The 19,252-nt window shown below is 39.5% G+C and overlaps 1 protein-coding gene across 1 annotated transcript; it reads right to left on the bottom strand.

The window, feature by feature from the left end:
• Nucleotides 1-108: 108 nt before the first annotated feature.
• fam135a (family with sequence similarity 135 member A) lies at nucleotides 109-18,978 on the bottom strand. The gene is made up of 21 exons (XM_042501845.1): nucleotides 18,708-18,978; nucleotides 16,238-16,367; nucleotides 14,384-14,463; nucleotides 13,361-13,500; nucleotides 12,503-12,573; nucleotides 12,202-12,375; nucleotides 11,740-11,866; nucleotides 9,995-10,148; nucleotides 9,341-9,418; nucleotides 8,883-8,932; nucleotides 6,961-7,119; nucleotides 6,729-6,802; nucleotides 6,373-6,527; nucleotides 4,306-6,256; nucleotides 4,034-4,194; nucleotides 3,856-3,947; nucleotides 3,653-3,750; nucleotides 2,707-2,858; nucleotides 2,285-2,395; nucleotides 2,075-2,188; nucleotides 109-1,246 (listed from the first exon to the last, which is right to left on the bottom strand). Exons 2-21 carry the CDS (start codon nucleotides 16,312-16,314, stop codon nucleotides 1,041-1,043), a joined length of 4,224 nt encoding a protein of 1,407 aa, XP_042357779.1. The 5' UTR covers nucleotides 16,315-16,367; nucleotides 18,708-18,978; the 3' UTR covers nucleotides 109-1,040.
• Between the last annotated feature and the right edge of the window lie 274 nt (nucleotides 18,979-19,252).

The following is a 19,252-nucleotide window of genomic DNA, read 5'->3' as shown; positions in this document are numbered from 1 at the left end:
TCATATCAGTAGGTGATATATAAACCCTTCAGGACTGATTCCCTGCTTTGTGTACCAAGCCCTGAACTGACGCGGCAAGAAATAAAGAAAAAAAGTCATATAACCAACTTCATAATATGCATATTTAATGGTAGAGTATGATGATATATAAACAACTTTCCAGGAAACATTTTTTAATTCCAAGCAATACTTTCCAGTTTAAACACATAATCACCAAATGATACCAACAGAATACTTTCCAATAAAACAAGTTCATATTACCAACATGTGCTTTTGCTGAATCATGATCATTGCTTAAAACCCTTATAATAAAATGTTGCTATGTTGTAGGCAAAGCTTTATTCTCCCAACACCAGTTTGGGTAAATGTTGTGCAGAATGCTGCAATGGCAAGGAACAGCATAAAGTATTAAGACCAAAGCCAAGGCTGCGAAATCTGAGCAACAATCCTATTTCAAATGCAATCTTTGCCATTAAAAATGGAAAATTGTTGATAAAAAAGTAACTTGTACAAATGACCATTTTCAGTACAAAACTTGTAAAATGTAGTTGTGGTGCAAATCAATGCAGTGTCTCTCAAAATTGGTGAAAAACATTTGCAATGGTGAGGACAGTATGTGCAGACGTGACTTGGGCCAGCTCACCAGAACAGCCATTTCATTTTTGTAGCAGCTACATTTCCAGTTCAGCATCTAATATTAATTGAATAACTTGGAGGAAAAATAATTAAAAAGTTACACTTAAATAACACTGAAAATATAGCATATGACGAAGGAAATTGTTTCCCAAACAATAAAACGAAACAATGTTTATATGATGGCAGTAGAAAAATAAAAATGTCCATATCCACTGGGATTTCATTATAAACAACATGAAATAAAAGAAATTGGGATTTTGCTCATATGTTGTTGAAAAGTGATTATATTTATTTAAAAACCAAGAGATAATCCATATACCAAGATCAGAATAAAGTTTAGATGCAGTGAGGTATTAGCGCCACATTCCTCTAGTTCTCCAACGTGTTTTGATTCTGCAACAGCTCTACTGAAAGAACTTGAGGCCTGCGACAAGGAAGAACTTCTCTAGGAAGATCTCAGAATCAAGGACGGCAATGTGGGCGGCCCGGCCGATAAGGGAGTTGGCTGTGTTGGGCAGGGCATGAATGACATCAAATCGCACTAGATTACAGTCTTTGTTCTGAAGTACTGGCAGCAGCAAGTTCTCAATCATCTCAGCATACACGGGACCTGGTATAGACAGAAAAAAGCTGAACGTATATGATCCATTTGATGTTCTTTAAGTTAAGACCCTGTGTGTGGAACTGTATGATGGTATAGCATTTACAGGGGTACCACAAATTTTCATTTCCATCATTTTTAAAGGACCCATAATTTTTTTTCCTTCCCTCATTTTCCCAAAGTTTTTCATACATCCATGTCAAACTATCTAATGACAGAGGATTGGGGCCTTTTAAAGACTGAAAAAATTGTAGATTTCAAGAACAAATTTTTCGAAAAAGAGGTCATAATATTATGAGGAGGAAAAAACGACTAAATTCATGAAAATAAAGCTGAAAAATTGCAAGATTAATCTTTCTTCTTGTAAAATTATGAGTTGTTTCTTATTATATTACAATTTATTTTCTCAAATTACAAATTTATTCTCATAATATTTTTTTTTTATACTGGAAATCTAAGGATTTTTGTTCTTTGCCATGGCCCTAATCTTAAATATTAAAAATATAGTTTCAGCTAGAGGGCATGAAGGGAGAGACATGTTTGATAAGTAACAAAACATTGTCAATAATCGATGAATATTAGAGCTACGTTACATTGTCAGCTACAGGAAATAATAATAATAATGTTACATTACGTGGCAGATTATTCATGGAAGATTACTGTAACAATTCCATTATACACAGCCAAATTGTAGACTCTTCAATATTTTAAACTAATTCAATGACTTTTCCAGGCCTGTCAAATGTGATTGTGAAATACCATGACTTTTCCAGGTTTCCCATGACCATGGGAACCCTGCATTTAGTTTGTGGACAAAATTAGTCAATCCCAACTCACCTGTTTGTTTGTCCTTTAATGCAGTTTTGCACATTTCTATTCGAGCAGAATGATAGGGGACATAGCGATCCTGCAGTGAACCCACCAGCACCACATTCTTGAAAAATTGCAGACCTTCAAAAACAGATCAATAGAAAAGTAAACTCTACAATCTCATTTTCCACAAATACAGCTGAAAATGTATTTGATATGAAAAAAAGCAAGGCTTACCAGATTTCTTGCTGAGCTTGTAGAGGAAAGTTTGGCGAGGGTCAGAGTTGTCACGGCAAGTCAGCTGCAGGAGTGACCCAGACTTTTTCCACTTCTGCATGAACCAAAGGCCTGGAAACAAACAGTTCACAGTTATTATACTGGTTCACCACAATGACAGAAGAGGAAGAAGTAGAAAATATACGAATTACTTTATTAATCCCAAGGGGGGAGATTTAATGATTTTACTCCTTTTTATTTTACACACACCAAATACCCGCAAATGCAAACACAGGGCGCATAGATTTGCTGTTGCATAGACATTTGAGTGACAGAGAGAGAATAAAACCATAGAAATCAGCATTACCTGACTGCAAGTGGCATTAATGAAATATCTGTAAATGACCAGATTTCTACAATCAGCTAAATGCTTTAAAACTTACCTGTGTTGACCAGAGCAGAGCTGTTGTACAGAGTGCCCAGATGAGGTCCAGAGAGGGAGAGGAAGGTGTGCAGCCTGCTCAGGTAACATTTAAACCTAGGCCTAGTTAGCACAGAGCGAACGATGAGGTTCCCCAAGGAATGGCCCACAAAGCTGCAAATGAAGAATACGTAGTGAACATGAAGACACCAAATAGCGTTTATATGTACATCTGTCATACCATTAGTGTAGGACGATGAAGTTTAATCGCAGAATGTTCTCCTCAGCAATCTGAGTGATAAAGTTGGCTTTAAAGGAAGAGTCCACCACAAAATCAAAAATACATATGTTTTCTCTAATCTATAGTGCAGTAACGGAAACCCCATCACTGCTAAGAAGGAAGTGTACAAATACTCATGGACGAGAGACTTGCAACAGTGAGAGATGTTTACATTAGTGACATCCTCCTCGGCTGAGCTGTAATGTTAACCAGCTCAGCTGTAGATGTATGCCTGTCTGTAGGTGTGGTCACTTAGAAAGAAAATAATTTCTTCACTAAACTGCTCAAAAACAAGGTCTGTGGACCACTCGAGTAACTAGATGATGATTTCTGGAAACAGACATTGTTGTTGAGTTTTTCAAACATATTTGTTTTGCGCTTTTAGCACCGTAAGTTGAGTGCCATCTCGTCCAACTGTACTGGAGTGACATCTCTACAGCTGATATCTCCAACACTGGAACACAGCTTTTTAGATTTTGAGGTGAACTGTGTCTTTAACACATGAAAAAAAATACACAGGTTGTTTTGATAACAAGTAAATATTTTTGCAGACTATGCTGTTGAGAAAACATACTAAAAAAAAAGCAGACTGCTATTGCATCATGCAGTGTCTTGATGAATAAATACTTTTTTGTGGAAAAAAATAATCTCATATTGGTGTACATTTGGGCAAAAATAAAATGTTTACCTTATCTTTGACACTGTGAGGTTGTATATCTGAATATACTGGACTATTTCATCCAGCAATCGGTCTGTCATTGACTCAAAGTCAGCAAATGTGTCATTCTGTGAATGAAAAGAGCAGTAAATTAAATTTAAAATACAATGTTTTAAGGTACTCATTAATGCTGATATCAGATGAAAGTAGTGTCTGTGGGCTTATTTCCTCACCTGGTTCCTCTCAGACATTAGGAAGTCAATACGAGCACCAGGCAGTCCAAGCTCCAGGTAAGTCTTCACCAGTCTCAGGTCTGCACTGTTACCTGCAGCAATAAAGGGGAACAATGTAATTTTGAATACAAAAAAAAGGTACAAGGAACTATTTGCTCTGGAAGCTAAGGTTTCCTACCGTCCAGGCCGTGGACGCAGACTATGAGATGGATGCCTTCTTCACAGCTTTCATCTTCCTCCAAGCTGAAGTAGGGCACAGTGGAAGCCAGCTCAGGTACTTCACTATACAAGAACCCCGGCAGCCTGAGCTGTTTCATTTCTTCCTTGGCCTTAATGAACCTGCATAATCGTGGTTACATTGTTGAATATTAATTTATAATGTGCGAAACAGGACAAATATCTGCAAAAGTATAAAGTGGGATATGAGATAAATTATGCAAGATGACTCACGCTTTCATCTGTGGTGTGGGTGCACATTCATACCACCGCAGGCTAGAGGAAAAGGAGGTGGAGGGACAGGGAGGTCTTCCCAAGCTATACCCCACACTGCCGGAGGCGAGGTTGGAGCAGATGGGAGCTTTTGATAAATCCTTTGTTTCATGGGGATAGCCGATCCCAAGCTGCTCAAACAGAAGACTTGTCTCTGAAGCAGCTGCATCCCCAACCTCACTTCTCTCCTCATCAGCTACACCGTTAACAAAAGCATAGCCATCACTTTCCTCGTAGTAACCGTTCTCGATCATCTCATGCTCTGTCTCGTCCTCGTCCTCCTCGACCTGTGGTGCTGCCTGGATTCCCAGTGTGACAGCAGATGTTTCTACAGGGCTGATCTCAGACACATCAGTGCTAGAGCATGAGCCAAAGTAGTTTTCTACCATCCCACGTTTTACCAGGTCAGTGCTACTGGTGGCAGAGTTACTGGAAGGGCAGGCGGTGTGGGGTTCACTACGGGATTCTTTAACAGCCCCAGAGCCAGCTGCTGCCTCTAGTCCAAATTCAGAAATACCTATAAATTTGGGCTCTGTTTCCGAGTCAAAGGCAGGTTTTACAAGTTGGGAATCACCTGCAACAGAGTCTGAGGTGCAGGCTACATCAGTGGCAGGTCTGTTAGTGATATCCCCAGAGAAAATTACACTCTGCTCCTGCACCAAAACACTGGACTTCCTGCCTCTTCCTTCAGCGCCACTGGAGCCCCTGGAGGAACCTTCACCCTCATCATCTGAAGGCAAGGAGTTGATCGAAGTGAGAGATGACTGGACACCACTGACAGCACTGGTATTTTCTGGGCAAAGAATGTCTGTTGCCCCACCGGGCTTTTGTGCTGAGCATTGCTGAACAGTTCGGGGTGCAGGACTCAGGAGGGGCCTCTCAGGCTGAAGGGCAGGAACACCTGATTCAGCAATGCCTAGTCCTGGCCAAGACTGAAATCCTGGAACAAGCTGAGTGGCGAAGGAGCTGGGCTCACTTTCAATGCCCGAGTCTGAGAGGCGAGACGAGGCACTGGGGGCTCCTCCATCGGGCATCCTGATACAATCACTCTTAACCTGTACTGAGACCACAGAGGACTGACTACGCTGTACTGCCTCTTTACCTGGCCTTTCAAACACAGAGTCCACCACAGACTGTTTTGAGTCACAGAGGTCCGTCTGCGTGATCTCAGGAGTATTACTGCTTAGAGTTCCATCAGTCCGACATGGTAGAAGAACCGTTACTTTGTCCCCTTGGTAAGGATCCTTGTTACTGGGTTTCACCTCAATTTGCTTCAGCCCAGAAGACCACTGTGGCAGCTTTTGACCACCGTGGTCAACTTGCTCATCTTTGTAAAGTGGTTGGTTGCATGTAGCAATAACCCCAGTACCTGCCTGAGGATTATTCTGTGCGTCCAAGTTTGTAGGCTTTTTGAAAAAACTTTTCTGACAAGCAGCAGCAGGTATACGTTCATCTGCAATGGAATCAACAGCACTGTTTCCACAATGTGCTGTTGTGGCACCAGAGTCAAAAACTAAATTTGCATTAGTCCTTAAATAACTACTTGAGTCCCTCTGCAAGAAATCTCGTTCCTCCTCTTGGTTTAGGGGAGCTTCCCCCTCCTTGTGCTTTGCGTCGCCATAAGGAGCTTTGAGGTTCTTATAGCCCACCAGCACTACAGAGTCCTTGGAGCCCTGTCTAATCAGCTTCTTGGAGTTCTCAGTCTTTGAATTTTTCTTCAGTTTGACTGACTTGCCTTTAGATTTAGGCGGTGGATCAAAGCTGTCTGGCCAGGTGTTATCCATAGGGGCACACCGGGACTCAGGTATGGGGCTGGCTGCTGCACTGCACTCCTTGGAGCTTGCCTTGTCCGTTTTGCTGGATACCGAACCAGTTCTTGAATTGTGCATGCCCAGCCAGGGTCCATCGCGATCTTCCAAATCAAACCAAGTTGAACATAAAAAAGGCAACAAAAAAACACATTTGGATTAAAACTTGCTTAAGCCGACCAACTGTATATCTAGTTGGGTGGCATACACTATTACTGACCTTCAGTGATAGAATCCAGGTATCTGTCCTCAAAGATGATTGGCAGGGAGCTAACGTCACCATCTAGGTCTGCACATTCCACTGGAAGTGGAGGCAAAGACAGGAAGTAGCTGGAGCTTTTGATTGCATTAGTCATCTGCTGGTGACTGTGAGCACTGGTTGAGGAGGAGGGGGAGGGAGGAAATGAGATAGTAAGAGTCAGTCAGAGCAAAAAAAAAAAAAAAAAAAAAAAAAAAAGTCTGGTTTTTCCATACTTGGGCTATAGTATTTCAGACAAGTAGGTGCTGGCTCAGGCTTGACAACTGCATCACTACAGTATATTTCACAATCAGGACAAACATGCCACTGCAACTTACTGTAGTTCCTGATAAGCTAGTGCAGACTGTCTTGGATGTTCGAGACAATAGAAAGCCTCCGCAAACCGCCTTACCTGTAATACCAAGACATAACAGAGTAAACTTTCGAGATTTAGCATGACCCAAAGGACTGAGTATAGTTATGGATCAATATTCAAGATAATTATCATAATTCAAAAGCAAACTAGTCAGATATTTCAATTGATAGATCATTTAAGAAGTTGGGACTCACTCTTAGTGTATGGTGCTCCATAGCTAGTAGGGCAGCAACATGCTCCTGCAGGGACACCACCTCCAGGAATTGTCCCCAGAGCGCCATGAGCAGAGAGCAGAGCTGAGCCAAGTTCATATTTACCAGTTCTGCCAGCTCGTCTGGGGACTCTGCTTTTTGCTAAAAGTAAAACGACATATGTCACCCACCAGAGGGCTAAAGTGAGCATACATCAGCATTGTAAAAAGAACAATTGCATGCAGTTTTCTGCAGGAAGACTTGACTTACAGGAAATAAAACAGAGTAAAACAGATTCTAATATTTCTTGACTGTCAACTTATCAGACATTAAAAAAAATAAAATCAATCACATATCATTTTCCCCTGTGGTGAGTTGTTACCTCAGTCACAAAAAACACATTATAAATGTACATCATGGACCTCTTAATCCTCAAAAACCCTAGAGTACTTTGCATCCTTTACTATTGCAGTTCATTGTTCAGCTCTCGTAATTAGACCATTGTGATTTTTCAAGTAGCTTTTTATGCACTGCTGACAAAAAAAGAATATTGTCCAATCCTATAAAAAAACACTTCAAGTTGTATAAAAAAGGCAAGCTAATCTAATTCCATTCCTGTCTGTCTCTTTCCTACTTTCACCGGATATCTAATATGAAATACTATATTTAGAGACAGAGTGCTATACACTGAAACATACAAGAGGCACTTGACCTGCATATTGTATCACCATCATCTACAGAAAGAGCCAACCTATCAGGACTTGAGTGTGGTTATCTCACCTACACAACTGTGAAATGTTTCAGAGACTTGTTTTAAATTCTATTCTACCGACTGAGCTCTTGTCAGTCTGCTCACAAATTTTCTATCAGCACAGACAATTCAGTCACATCTCTTCCCCATAATTTACTGACACACCTTCATTCATCTGACAGCTATAAAGGATTCTCACCACTGACTCCAGCTGAGCTTTCTGGTGTAAATCTGCATCACTTTGTAATGAAAATAATTTAGCTTTAATATCCACCAAATCTATACCCGTTGATGAAATAAAAACTACAAAGTACATTTTATTCCCTGCTTCTCTTAGCTTTCTTGGCTTAATCATGTTTATGCTCCTCTTATATGCAGCATCAGACCAAGTTTGCATTTATAATACAATTTGCTTCAACCCTAAAGTCACAGTTATAAACTGCCCAAACATTAAATAGAATCTAAGATTCCTGATACACTCATGCACACCCTTACTAATCTTACTTCTACTTCTGCCATAGACAAAATGCAAGATGACTGCACACATTCAAAATGTAGTGACTACAGGGAACAATCTAAAAGTTGCTGAGATTCAGAAATACGTTTAAGTAAATTCATTAATAAAAAGGTATCAAATTATTATAATGTGTACAAACTTGTACTCAAAATAATCACAGCGATCAAAACAAAGTGTGGACAACAAAAAATATGGCGATCCATTTACCCTCTCTACAATAAACCCGACACTAGTGAGAAGCTGATACTCATATAGATTATGAATGTCACCACCCATATCCATGTGAGCCAATCTCCCAATAACCGTAATCATGAAATTAATAAATAATAATATCCCAAAACACTGACAAAAACATGTAAAAATATCAAAATATTAACCATTGCAAATCCTATTAACATTACAAAATTCTCTCCTTTCTAAATTAATTCATGGCTGCTGCACCAATACATCAGGACTCCACAACTTGCTGTCATGGTGAAACATTAATCCAATGAAAGATTTTTTTACTTTTCAAACAGCTTTTATATGGCTCTTTGCCATATTTCCAGTTAACCCCTTCTGCCTCATAAAACAAGCACTAGCGTTGTGCCAAACATCTTCTTCCTCTAAATGTTTTGCATTATTACCTTTTGATTAACAATGTGAGACACATCTTACCTTCACTTGTTCGCATAACTCAGCTAGACGGGCCTCTAAGTCGAGTTGTTCTGAGGAGGCAGAGGAACAGCATTACTAAGATACACTTTTAAAATGTATCTTTTTAATTGTACATGATGTTTTTAGAAGAGCCTGTGATGAAGAATAAGAAAGTGGTGTTAGAGTTGAACAGCACTAGTGTCAGAAAGTGTTTTTTAGAAGACCAGCGACTACAAATTCTACAGTACCACTGTGTTATGAGACTCTCTGACCGATGCCGAGTTATAAAGATGGAAAGAAAGATTAGGTATACTGTACACAGTTGTGAAAAGATGGCATGACAGCAGATTAAGTATAACATCTCTGGAACGTGGTACGTAGAGAGGACACGATGTTTTCTACAAGAAGGAAACTGGAGCAAAGAGGAAAAAAAGAGAGAAAGGCAGGCTGATTGAGATACTGTAAGGGTCGGGACATACCTATGTAGACGTGCCTTTGACTTCGGGGATAGGGTCTTCTGAGTACTCTCTCATATAGGACTTGCATGCTGGGTTTGGCTAGTAAGATTGCACATATAGGCATATTTAACTCTTTGATTATTTGGTCCTCTAGGATGGGTTAATATCTATCCTCTTGTGTGGGTTAGATTTAATGAACCATACCTATAACGATGAGTTGTGTTTAGGAGCTGTTACAATTTGGCTTCAGTCTACTGGTTAACAGACTTATAAATGAGTGCAAGTATGATTTTGTAAATATAATGAACTAAGATTAGTTAACCACAGTTAGATTCCTAAGCTGAATTAGTGGGTTGCTGGTTGTGTAGTTTAAAGGGCAGAATATGTCAATGTGTTGGGAATCAAATGAAATGCCATGAGAACTTGCAAACTTGCAACATACAACAAACACCAAAGCTGAAAAGACAAAACAATGAAAATCCATCCAAAGCAAAAATGAATCAGAAACTACCGTATTGTATAACCTTGAGATTACTCGCTTCCCAGAGCTCGAGTTAAAAATAATAACAATAGTGTGCAGAGGCATATTTGAATAAGCCTTGGATGTCATTTCTTTACTATCTGTTGTAACCCCACACTCTGACATGAGCTGATGTGACCCACAGTGCAGTATACCTAGTTCCATACGATGGGACGAGGGCAGGTCCTTTGTGATAGAGGTGAAGTAGTCAAAGAGGCCCTGGTAAGCTAGTAGAAGATTAGAGCAGAGGTTGTGGTGCAGACTGAAGGCATGCTGCAGACAGTGGTCAGACACCAGGAATGTCCTGCCCTAGAGGATCACAAGGGACACAGAGAAGAGGGTATAGATGATTTAATTCTGTAAACAACATTACTGATGTTCTTAATATTCAGCACTTGTAAACATTTGGTCTGTAGTCACTGTCAGGGGAAAACACAATACCATTATCTGAAATGCTTTTGCCAATTTTAAATTCAGAGATCTTTTTTATTAATGTGTTCTATTGCTGTCATTTTTTAAATTAAGAATATTACAGAGTAACATAACAATAAATGTGCCAATGTGCATTTTAAGTTTTTATACAAAGACAAGAGGAATGTTAATGAGTAACATTTATGTCATACGTATAAAGGAAATTTTAAGAAAGTGAGAAAACACAAAACTAAACTAAACAAAAGACAATAATGTGTTCTACATTAATTCTACACAGCCAGTGGCCACAAACAGAGAGTAGTGGGACTGCACATTATTGAAAGTGCAATATTCAAATTGCAAGGGCAATTTTTCTATTAGGGAAATGTATGACAATATGCCATTATTAATGAATTATTACTTGTGTGGTGTGTCAGAGATGCCCCTGCCTACTAAGCAAATACCTGATGTAAGGGAGCAGGCACTAGTACAAATCTCATCATGTTTTTTATATTTTTTAAGTGAACATGAAATGCAGAAATTACCAATCCCACTAACATCACCACTCATATCAAAATCACATTTGTCAAAAAAAATGCAACATGATTCTCCTTTTTTGCATGTAATATCAAGTTAATGAATGAATGAACACATGATTCTGCATGATGATTTCAACACTGACCAATAGCAGTAATAATACCACTATATAGAAAGGCAAATGGTAAAACAATTATATTACCCTGGTATTAGTAATCACAACAGGCCTTTAAATCACAGCAGATTAGCCTGCCAGTTACTTTTAATTTTGTCTGCAAAATCTGTGTGGCAATACTTCATAGTGGCTTCTGCACAGATATCTGTAGTGAAGTGAATAGTGGTCAATGTGTTGTTATTCAGAAGCTGCCCATTAGTTATGCATCAATGACTGATTAGGGGCATCGCCTGAATGACTCTGCTACATTCATACTCCTGCATCTCAGGGGCAGCTTTAGCTGGCCACCTTCCTCTGTCAGCGGAGGCCAATTACTCCTGGCCAAATCTGACATTGGTCTGATAGTTTCCTCTTCGTTTGTCCTATCTGCCAACAGCCTCACATAACACCCCATGCTTCAAATCTAATGAATGTAACACACTATTCTACCTGAGGGGAAGACCTGTTAAATATGAGTCCGCAGCCATGTCCATATAATAATCAAAGCCTGTATTACTGGCAGGCAGCCTTGCTTAAACAATACATTCAGGGTTCTTTTTATCCTTTCAGCTTTTTTATCCTTCATAAACGGAAAACAACCCCAGTTCCGCAGCTTATCTTGGCAACCATTTCCTCTTTATCAAGTGCTTAATTTAGCCTTTTGTAATGCTGTAACCCTTGTGAGACAATACAAGGGTGGCATCTTTCTGACTTTCACAACAGCTCAGCGATAGTGGAATGAACAAATTAAAAAGATTTCCAACAACATTGTTCTTGCAATAAATGAAACCCACTTACATCTGGTGATACTTGCTTGACGTGACTGCTGCCAAACACCACGCTTTCCAGAGGTGGGATGACTGAGTCTTTGCTCTGCGGTGGAGCGTTGCGGTTAAGCCATGTAGTTTTCACAGGTCGAGGCAAACTAGGTAAACACACACATATATCATACTCAGCCAACAACCAAAAGAATTTAATTGGACACTTCTAATGAGCCTTTTTACTTCTCATCCACTGTTGTTTATAAATCAAGTGAAATTAAAAAGCTATGCTGTTAATTTCAACTGTATGTTGAATTGGTTTGGGGGAGTATGTAAAAAGGTTTGTGTTATAATTTACTGCAAACAACAATAGTAAATAACATGATGGAGATTTATGAAAAAGCTGCAACACGTGTGCATGATTGTATAACTGTTTAGTACAACAGATGGCCCCCTTCTGTGAGTGTTCATATTGTCTTGTGTTAGGCAGCAGTCTGACCTGATAAGGGGCTGATGTAATGCCACAAGGGAGGCATGGATGGCTACAGAGATGACAGACAGGTGGAAGTAGTCAAACATGACATTGACGTGTTGGTGGATGCCTCGCTGAAGGCTAAAGTGCAAACGAAGTGTGCGGCCACTAATATTCTGTAGAGAGCTTGGATCATCTGGCCTGTGGAGATAAAATAAGAGAGATACAGAGGACGATATTACTTACTCATTTGTTTTAAGAGATCCAAATATCAGATCTACAGAAACTAACATAAGTACATGCAGTAAAAAAATGTTGCAACACCTACGTGTAATCACCATCTGTGAAATATAAATCCAAGAAGAGCTGGAAATCCATATCATTGAGGGATTCTTCCACCTGAGAATATTGAAAAACAGTGGAGACAGTTAGAGCCAGTGTGTGAAAGCAAGTGATGTCCTTAGTCCATCTGCAAGATCTGTACATCGTCATTCAGGGTGTTTTTTTATTTGATGGTATCAGCTCTAATAAGCTGGATACACTTTAAAGCCTTTGGTTGTTGTAATCCATTACCCTAAGGACACATCAGATGTCAAAAACACTCTTATGTGCCCTGTTAGAACAGTTGTACAAGGCCTTGCAAACAAGCTAACTGTGTGGTGTAAATAAAATACTGAGCAGAAGCAATTTGGACAAAGATATTGATTGTGACAGCTATGGTGCTTTGGGATGATAAGAAAAAAAAATGTTGCAGGTCCATCATGCTTTTATATAGTACTGCCTTTGGTTTGAGACAGCATCTGTGACATTTTGCAGGTGCATCATTCTTCAAATGTACAGCTTTTGGTAAAAGACAGCATCAGAACTTCAAAATTGTGTTCATGTGGGTGTTAAAGGCAGACTGCCCTAATATCCCAAGACAAAAGGTTCCACACCAACTCCTTTCTCTATTTATTTTAACAAAACACAATAGTAAACATCATAGAAAACCACTGCAGAAAACAAGGGGCAATATTCAGCTGTCAATCGAACTTTTGTAAATCATATTGGCTTTTAATGTGTACTTTACACCAGGTGGGCAGATTAAGTGGCATTATATAGAAAAATATAAGATTGGGACACAATACATGGGGGGCAAAAACAGAAATTCCCTAGTAAAAGCACCATCTTTCTTTCTTAAACTTACCTTCTTCTCATCCAGCAGCATCATCACTTTGAAGAGGAGGACGTCATTGACCACCACCTCTTCATTCTTGTACAGGATTTGGAAAGTTTTGCTGCAGATGACATCGTCTTGGACTGAAGCAGGAAATGCCAGATCAGAGCCTAAACAAAAACCACAATGGTTAAATTATGCATTTATGAAAAGTAATGATTTGAGCATCTACAGCCGACCTCTATGCTTTAGAATTGTTCAGTATAAAGATTAGACACATGATCTGGTGCTGTGACCACGCAGACAATCAAATGCATATCAGAATATCAAGTGTTATTACACATAGCTGACAGCTCAAAGATGGAGAAAACATCTAGATGGACTTTTCAGATCATACATAAATAAGATTTTAAATGAGCTAACCTACAAGTAATTCATATTCTTTTTAAGCTGAGCCAGGAATTATCAGGTGATGTCTGTCTTATTAGGTCTGGATTGAAGATGAAAGCGCAGTGAAATGCTGTTTCACCATGTAATGGAGAATAAAACATTTAAGCACTGGAATTACACTCTCTCTTGATGATCCTGTATAATTATGAAACAAAGAACTGAGTGCTTTGTGTGAAAGAAGCAGAGCAGGTCTCCAAGCAAGGGGGCGAAGCACATGCACTAAGCCTTGGAGAAATACTGAGAACAAGGAGAGGCCTGTGAAATAAGCCACAGCTCTACCAGCTCCCTGCTAACAAAACAATAAGTAAACCAAATCTGCAAAAACTACTTTATGTCCCCTGAAACAGTGATATCTTAAAAATGAAATGGAATAAATTCATCAATGTTTGTCGACCTGAAGCATTGGTATGACTTAATTAGAGTCATCTGAGCATAGCGGAAAACAACCAATCTCAGCAAGTTTCTGTACTGCAGGTTCTGTATGCATACTGCAGGTTACCAAAATAATACCTTAATGGCTTTAACAGGAGAAATCAAGGGAAAGGTTGACTAACTGAATCGACAAAGGGTAAAATACAGAAAAGACAGAAAAAACTTATTTACCTCCCGGGTGAAGCAGACTGGTCTCAACTTTGTGTGGGACCCGAGGTGGCACCTTCAGACCAGCTCGAATCTGGTAGAACCTGAAAAAGCAAACATGTTTTGTATTAGCTCGGTCCGCAGCATCATTAGCTGCTTGGTGAAAGGGGAACAAACCGCACAGGTTAGCCACAAGTGCCTGAACTTGTAAAAGGACACTACACCTTTCATGAATAAATAATGAACACTTTCTTTTGCAGTCACTCATGTAGTAAACCTGAGCTCTTAAAGCACTGATGAGCCTGGAGCATAGAGCTGCAGTTTCATCTCAGCAAAGTGTCATTTCACTGCTATTGTAATAAAAACAAGAATTTCCAGATGTAACACTGGGAATCACATATATTTTTAGGGGGATCTTATTCGTAACTGACAGTATGCCAGGGACGTATAGGACACAACACAGTGTCAAAACCACAATTGTACCAGGGAGCACAAAGTGACAAATTAATTCATTTGGGAAATCTGGGTTGTAGCTTGTTCCCTGCTGAAGATCATAAAAGCCAATAATGGACAGATACACAGTTCATTTATGTGATTATAAAAGACATTTTTTTTTGGTCAAGTATAAAAGGGGAAAAGACCAGTCATTGTTGACAGTTAATGTGGTTGACTAAAGCAATAAATTGCTCAGTGCATGCTGTAGCTGAACTGCTGCAGAATTGGTTGTTCTTCTGCCTCCATCATCATCATTTGACGGGACAGTGATGTAGTTGGATGCAAGAAGAGCTAAAGATTGGATTTTGCCTCCAGGTAACATGCTCTAGATGCTACTCAAAAACAGAACTTCCTTGTTCTCTTTGCTTGTTTTACAAACTATCTGTTTCCAACAGCAAAAATGGCAACCCAAAATGTGACTACAGAGGATGTTATGGATGAGGTGTTTTGGCTGACTTGGATATTCAGCTGTATTTATTCCAGTCAGAGTAAATGTTATGGTCAAAGAAATGCGGCAAGGAGAAGCCAAGGCTGCAGCTTTAGTGCCAGAGGATATGGCCAGCGGCGACCCTCCAGAACCTGGAGCTGCCGCAAGCAAACAGTGACTGGTGGTGCCTTCGCTCAAATTGCCCTTTGATGCCACCAGATACAAAATCATTCTGCTGCAATGAATTTTAGCGTGGGCAGTTCACCAACTCCAATCCAGAGAGAGAGCCTCTGTATAGGTTTCTGCATTACTATGCATAAAGTTTTACTCTTCATTTGGACAGAGGAGTGCTGGAGACCTTCAGGATCCCGAAGATACAATGGAAAAAAAATAAAAGACACACAGAGCTAAGGGGGCAGACCACTGAGTGAGTATTTTATTCATCTTTTGCTATTGTAAGCTATATTGTTGATTTACCTCTTCACAAAATGCTAAGAGTAGTTTTAGGTGGGGTTTTATTGTGAAAGGTAAAAAATAAGGAGTGAAGCGATAACATGCTGCTATGGACTATATAAAAAATAATACAGAGTTGTCGTTTTGGTTCATACTGGTTCAGACAACAGAGCCTCTATCTTATTGTTGCCTGCAGAAGTAAGGTGCAATTCAAAAACCTTGGCTTCAATATAATTTGACCAACAAAGTAGGCTAGAGATAGTTGGGGGTCAGGAGCTTGCATACAATACATCCTGGTAGTTGTAGGCACTGCTGGAATTGCTCTGCAAGCAGGAGAACTCAGCCTTCTTGGTCAATACAGCACTGAGGAATTTATCACATCAACCATCAACGGTAATTGGACATGCTCATTAAAAGTGGTGAATTTCCTGTTTAATAAATTGCTTCCTGCTGAAAATGCATGCAAAAAAAGCAGGACATTATGAAGAGACAACGAGACTCACCCTCTCTGGAACAGGTCCACATTGTAGAACTTGTGGAGTTCCACAGAGAACTCCACTGTGGCCTGGACTTCAGTCATCTTGGTCTCTATCGGCAGAGGTGCCTTACGTCATCTGGGATACACCTGTAGGCCTACAGGCAGAGGTGATCGAATTAGTCATTTCAACTTGAGCACTCTTTAAAAGAATATATCAGATTTTGTTAAAACTTTCTTTCCACTTGGTCAAAATACATTATTTCCAAGCCTACTTATCTTTAAAAAAATCTGAAGCCAACAAATTAAAGAAAACCTCTGCAGTAGTCAGACAGTCACAATATCAAGTTTAAGAATATGTAAGACCTGGGCGATGGTCAAATTTATGAAGACTTATAGCTTGGGCACAAGATCTACATTTGGAACAGGAGGCATCCTCTGTCCTCTGGGCCTGATTAGTTAACAGCCCCTACAGTTATAGCATTAGTATGACAGAGTAAGGGAAAATACTATGAATACACATAGCAAAAATAGGCCTGAAATAAAATATTGCCAATTGGTAGTGTTAGAAATAAACGCAGACATCCTGGTCATTCAATGCAATCATTTTTAACTCAAGATTTATTTAGACCTATTAAAGGAAAGGGCATGTAGTTGTTTTTGGCCATAGTGGTGGCAAAATAAAACTGGCAAAAACAATTATACAGACGGTCCCTAAATTAGTCATGTATGAAATGAATAAATCATCCACTGGGAGAACGCAGGTCATTGTGCCCATGCCAGTGAAAACCAATATGAGACACAAACAGCCAGCATGAATTTGACCTGGCTGACACAGATGCCTATGTTATTATCCAAATATACATCCCTTTCTGGAAGAGGGGATCTTTAAAAGCTAGTTAAAAACAAAATTAACCTACACATGACAGAGGACATACAAGGACAACAGCAGTTGAATGAATAAATTGTTTAAGTACAACCTCTACAATAGACAGTGTCTGCTTTCAACTCAATCAACTCAGCAGCAAAGTAATCTAAAGGAGCAAGTTTACATTTGGGGTTAAAATCACTGATTTGTGATCCTCTTAAGGTCTGATGTTTAGTTTAGTGGTTGTCAGAGCAACTGGTTTATCAGGTTTATTAGTCTTAGAGCATTGGATCAAGATGTAACACTGCACTTATGTAAAGGCTATTAATATTGATATTATATTAGGGTGTAGAAAGGCGTTGACTGGTAGGAATGCTGAAATGCTGCTGCCAATAAACCAAGTGACCTGTAAATGCAAGCTGTACGCAGCTGATGGAGATACCCTCAAATGTTTGTTCATAAAATTCATCCACAACTGCTGGTGGATGAAGTGCCCGAAAGCCATACTTATAAGCCATACTGGTAAGATACAGATATCTTACCAGATCTTACCAGAAAGACTTTGGTAGAAGTTAAAGTCGCATATTAGAATATCACTTAAGTAAAAGTCTTAAGGTATCTGATATTTACTGTACCTCAGTATCAAAAGTAATCTTATAACATTAAATATACTTTAGTGTTGAAAATAAAAGATAAAAGTACAAGTACATTCTGTTAAACAAAAAGCACTCCGAATTTCGAGAATTAGGAAGTTTGTTTCTTCATAAAATACACCACCTTACAAATGGAGCCTACATTACACTTAAAGAAAAACAAGGTTTTTTTTAACATTTGAAAGGATTTAAAGAACAAAATCCAGTTTTTCCTTCATTTCCTCCCATTTATTCATTCATCTGTCCCTCCCCTCCTCCCCTGTTTTGTAGTAAGTAACTTAAGTGCTTAGGGGAAACGTAGGGGAGTAAAAGTAAACATCTTATTTTAAATTTAGTAAAGGTTGAGAGACACATAAATACTCAAAATCCCCCAAAATATCTGTCCTGTAAGTATTATAATTTTGTTATATTACAGCACAGGCCACAACCAAACAAAGTGCCTCATTTCCCTAAACAAACTCCGGCAATTACTGATAGGCAAGTGTAACCGACATAAAAGACAATTCAGGTTAACAACCCACATAAACATATACCCATATAAAATATATATATATGCAGAGGCCTTAGCATACATCGGCTGATGGTTTCCTCTCTTTAAGAGAGCGACCTTCGTTGTTAAAACCGCAAACTAAAACAGACCAGGTTAGAAATAGCTGTTGAAGTTACGTCTGAGCTCTTCGGTTTTGGTGTTATTGAGGTTACTACAGTGACTGAGGTGGTGAAGGTGCTTGCTAGTGGGCACAATCACGGCTGTCTTTTAGTTTAACGTTACAGGTGGGAAGCTATCAAAACAACATTTTTCCAAGGGCCCACAAAACGTCAGAAACGATCTCACAAACACATAACATAGCACAAGTGAACACAGCAAAAGCCCAAAACTCTCACTTGATAGCCAGTTAGCTCACGGTAACAGTTAGCGTAACGTTAGCCACCCACCGAGCAGTTGTCACCGGGTCCAGCATTAGCGAGCTACTCACCATTGCGTTGGCAAGCTAACATTAGCTAGCTAACCAACGTTAGCTCCAAATTCAGTCTTCTCGTCGTCCTTTTTGTCGGTGAGTTGCTGACACTTCGGCGCTGACTCTTCCTCCTCCTAGTCTGGCTAACGTTACAGGAGAAACGCCCCTAAAATGCTACACAGAGCGGACTGGCCATGTATCTCTCAAGGCAGTGGTGTTTGTTAGCCATCGAGCTAACTGTGCTCAATCTGAAGAGCTGACAGCAGGCGCTGCTCCACCTGCACACTCACCAACATTTAACTGCGCGTTACTGCACATACCAAAGACGCAGTTGACGCGCATGCAAACTTGATATCTGTGAACGGAACATTGTATATATAATAATAAAAAATATATTATAATGATTATTGTTCTTATTGGGTAGGAATGGATGGATACATAAGTGATTGAGATAATCATTTTAGTTCAGTTTAACACAGTGACACACACACACACACACACACACACACACACACACAGGACTTGGGACATTTTACAAACAGAATCAGACAATCTGCTGCCCA

The sequence above is a fragment of the Plectropomus leopardus genome, chromosome 15 (assembly GCF_008729295.1).
Source record: "Plectropomus leopardus isolate mb chromosome 15, YSFRI_Pleo_2.0, whole genome shotgun sequence".
NCBI lineage: Eukaryota > Metazoa > Chordata > Actinopteri > Perciformes > Serranidae > Plectropomus > Plectropomus leopardus.
Note: the sequence above shows the minus strand (reverse complement) of the source record. Positions and strands in the feature narration are given on the sequence as shown.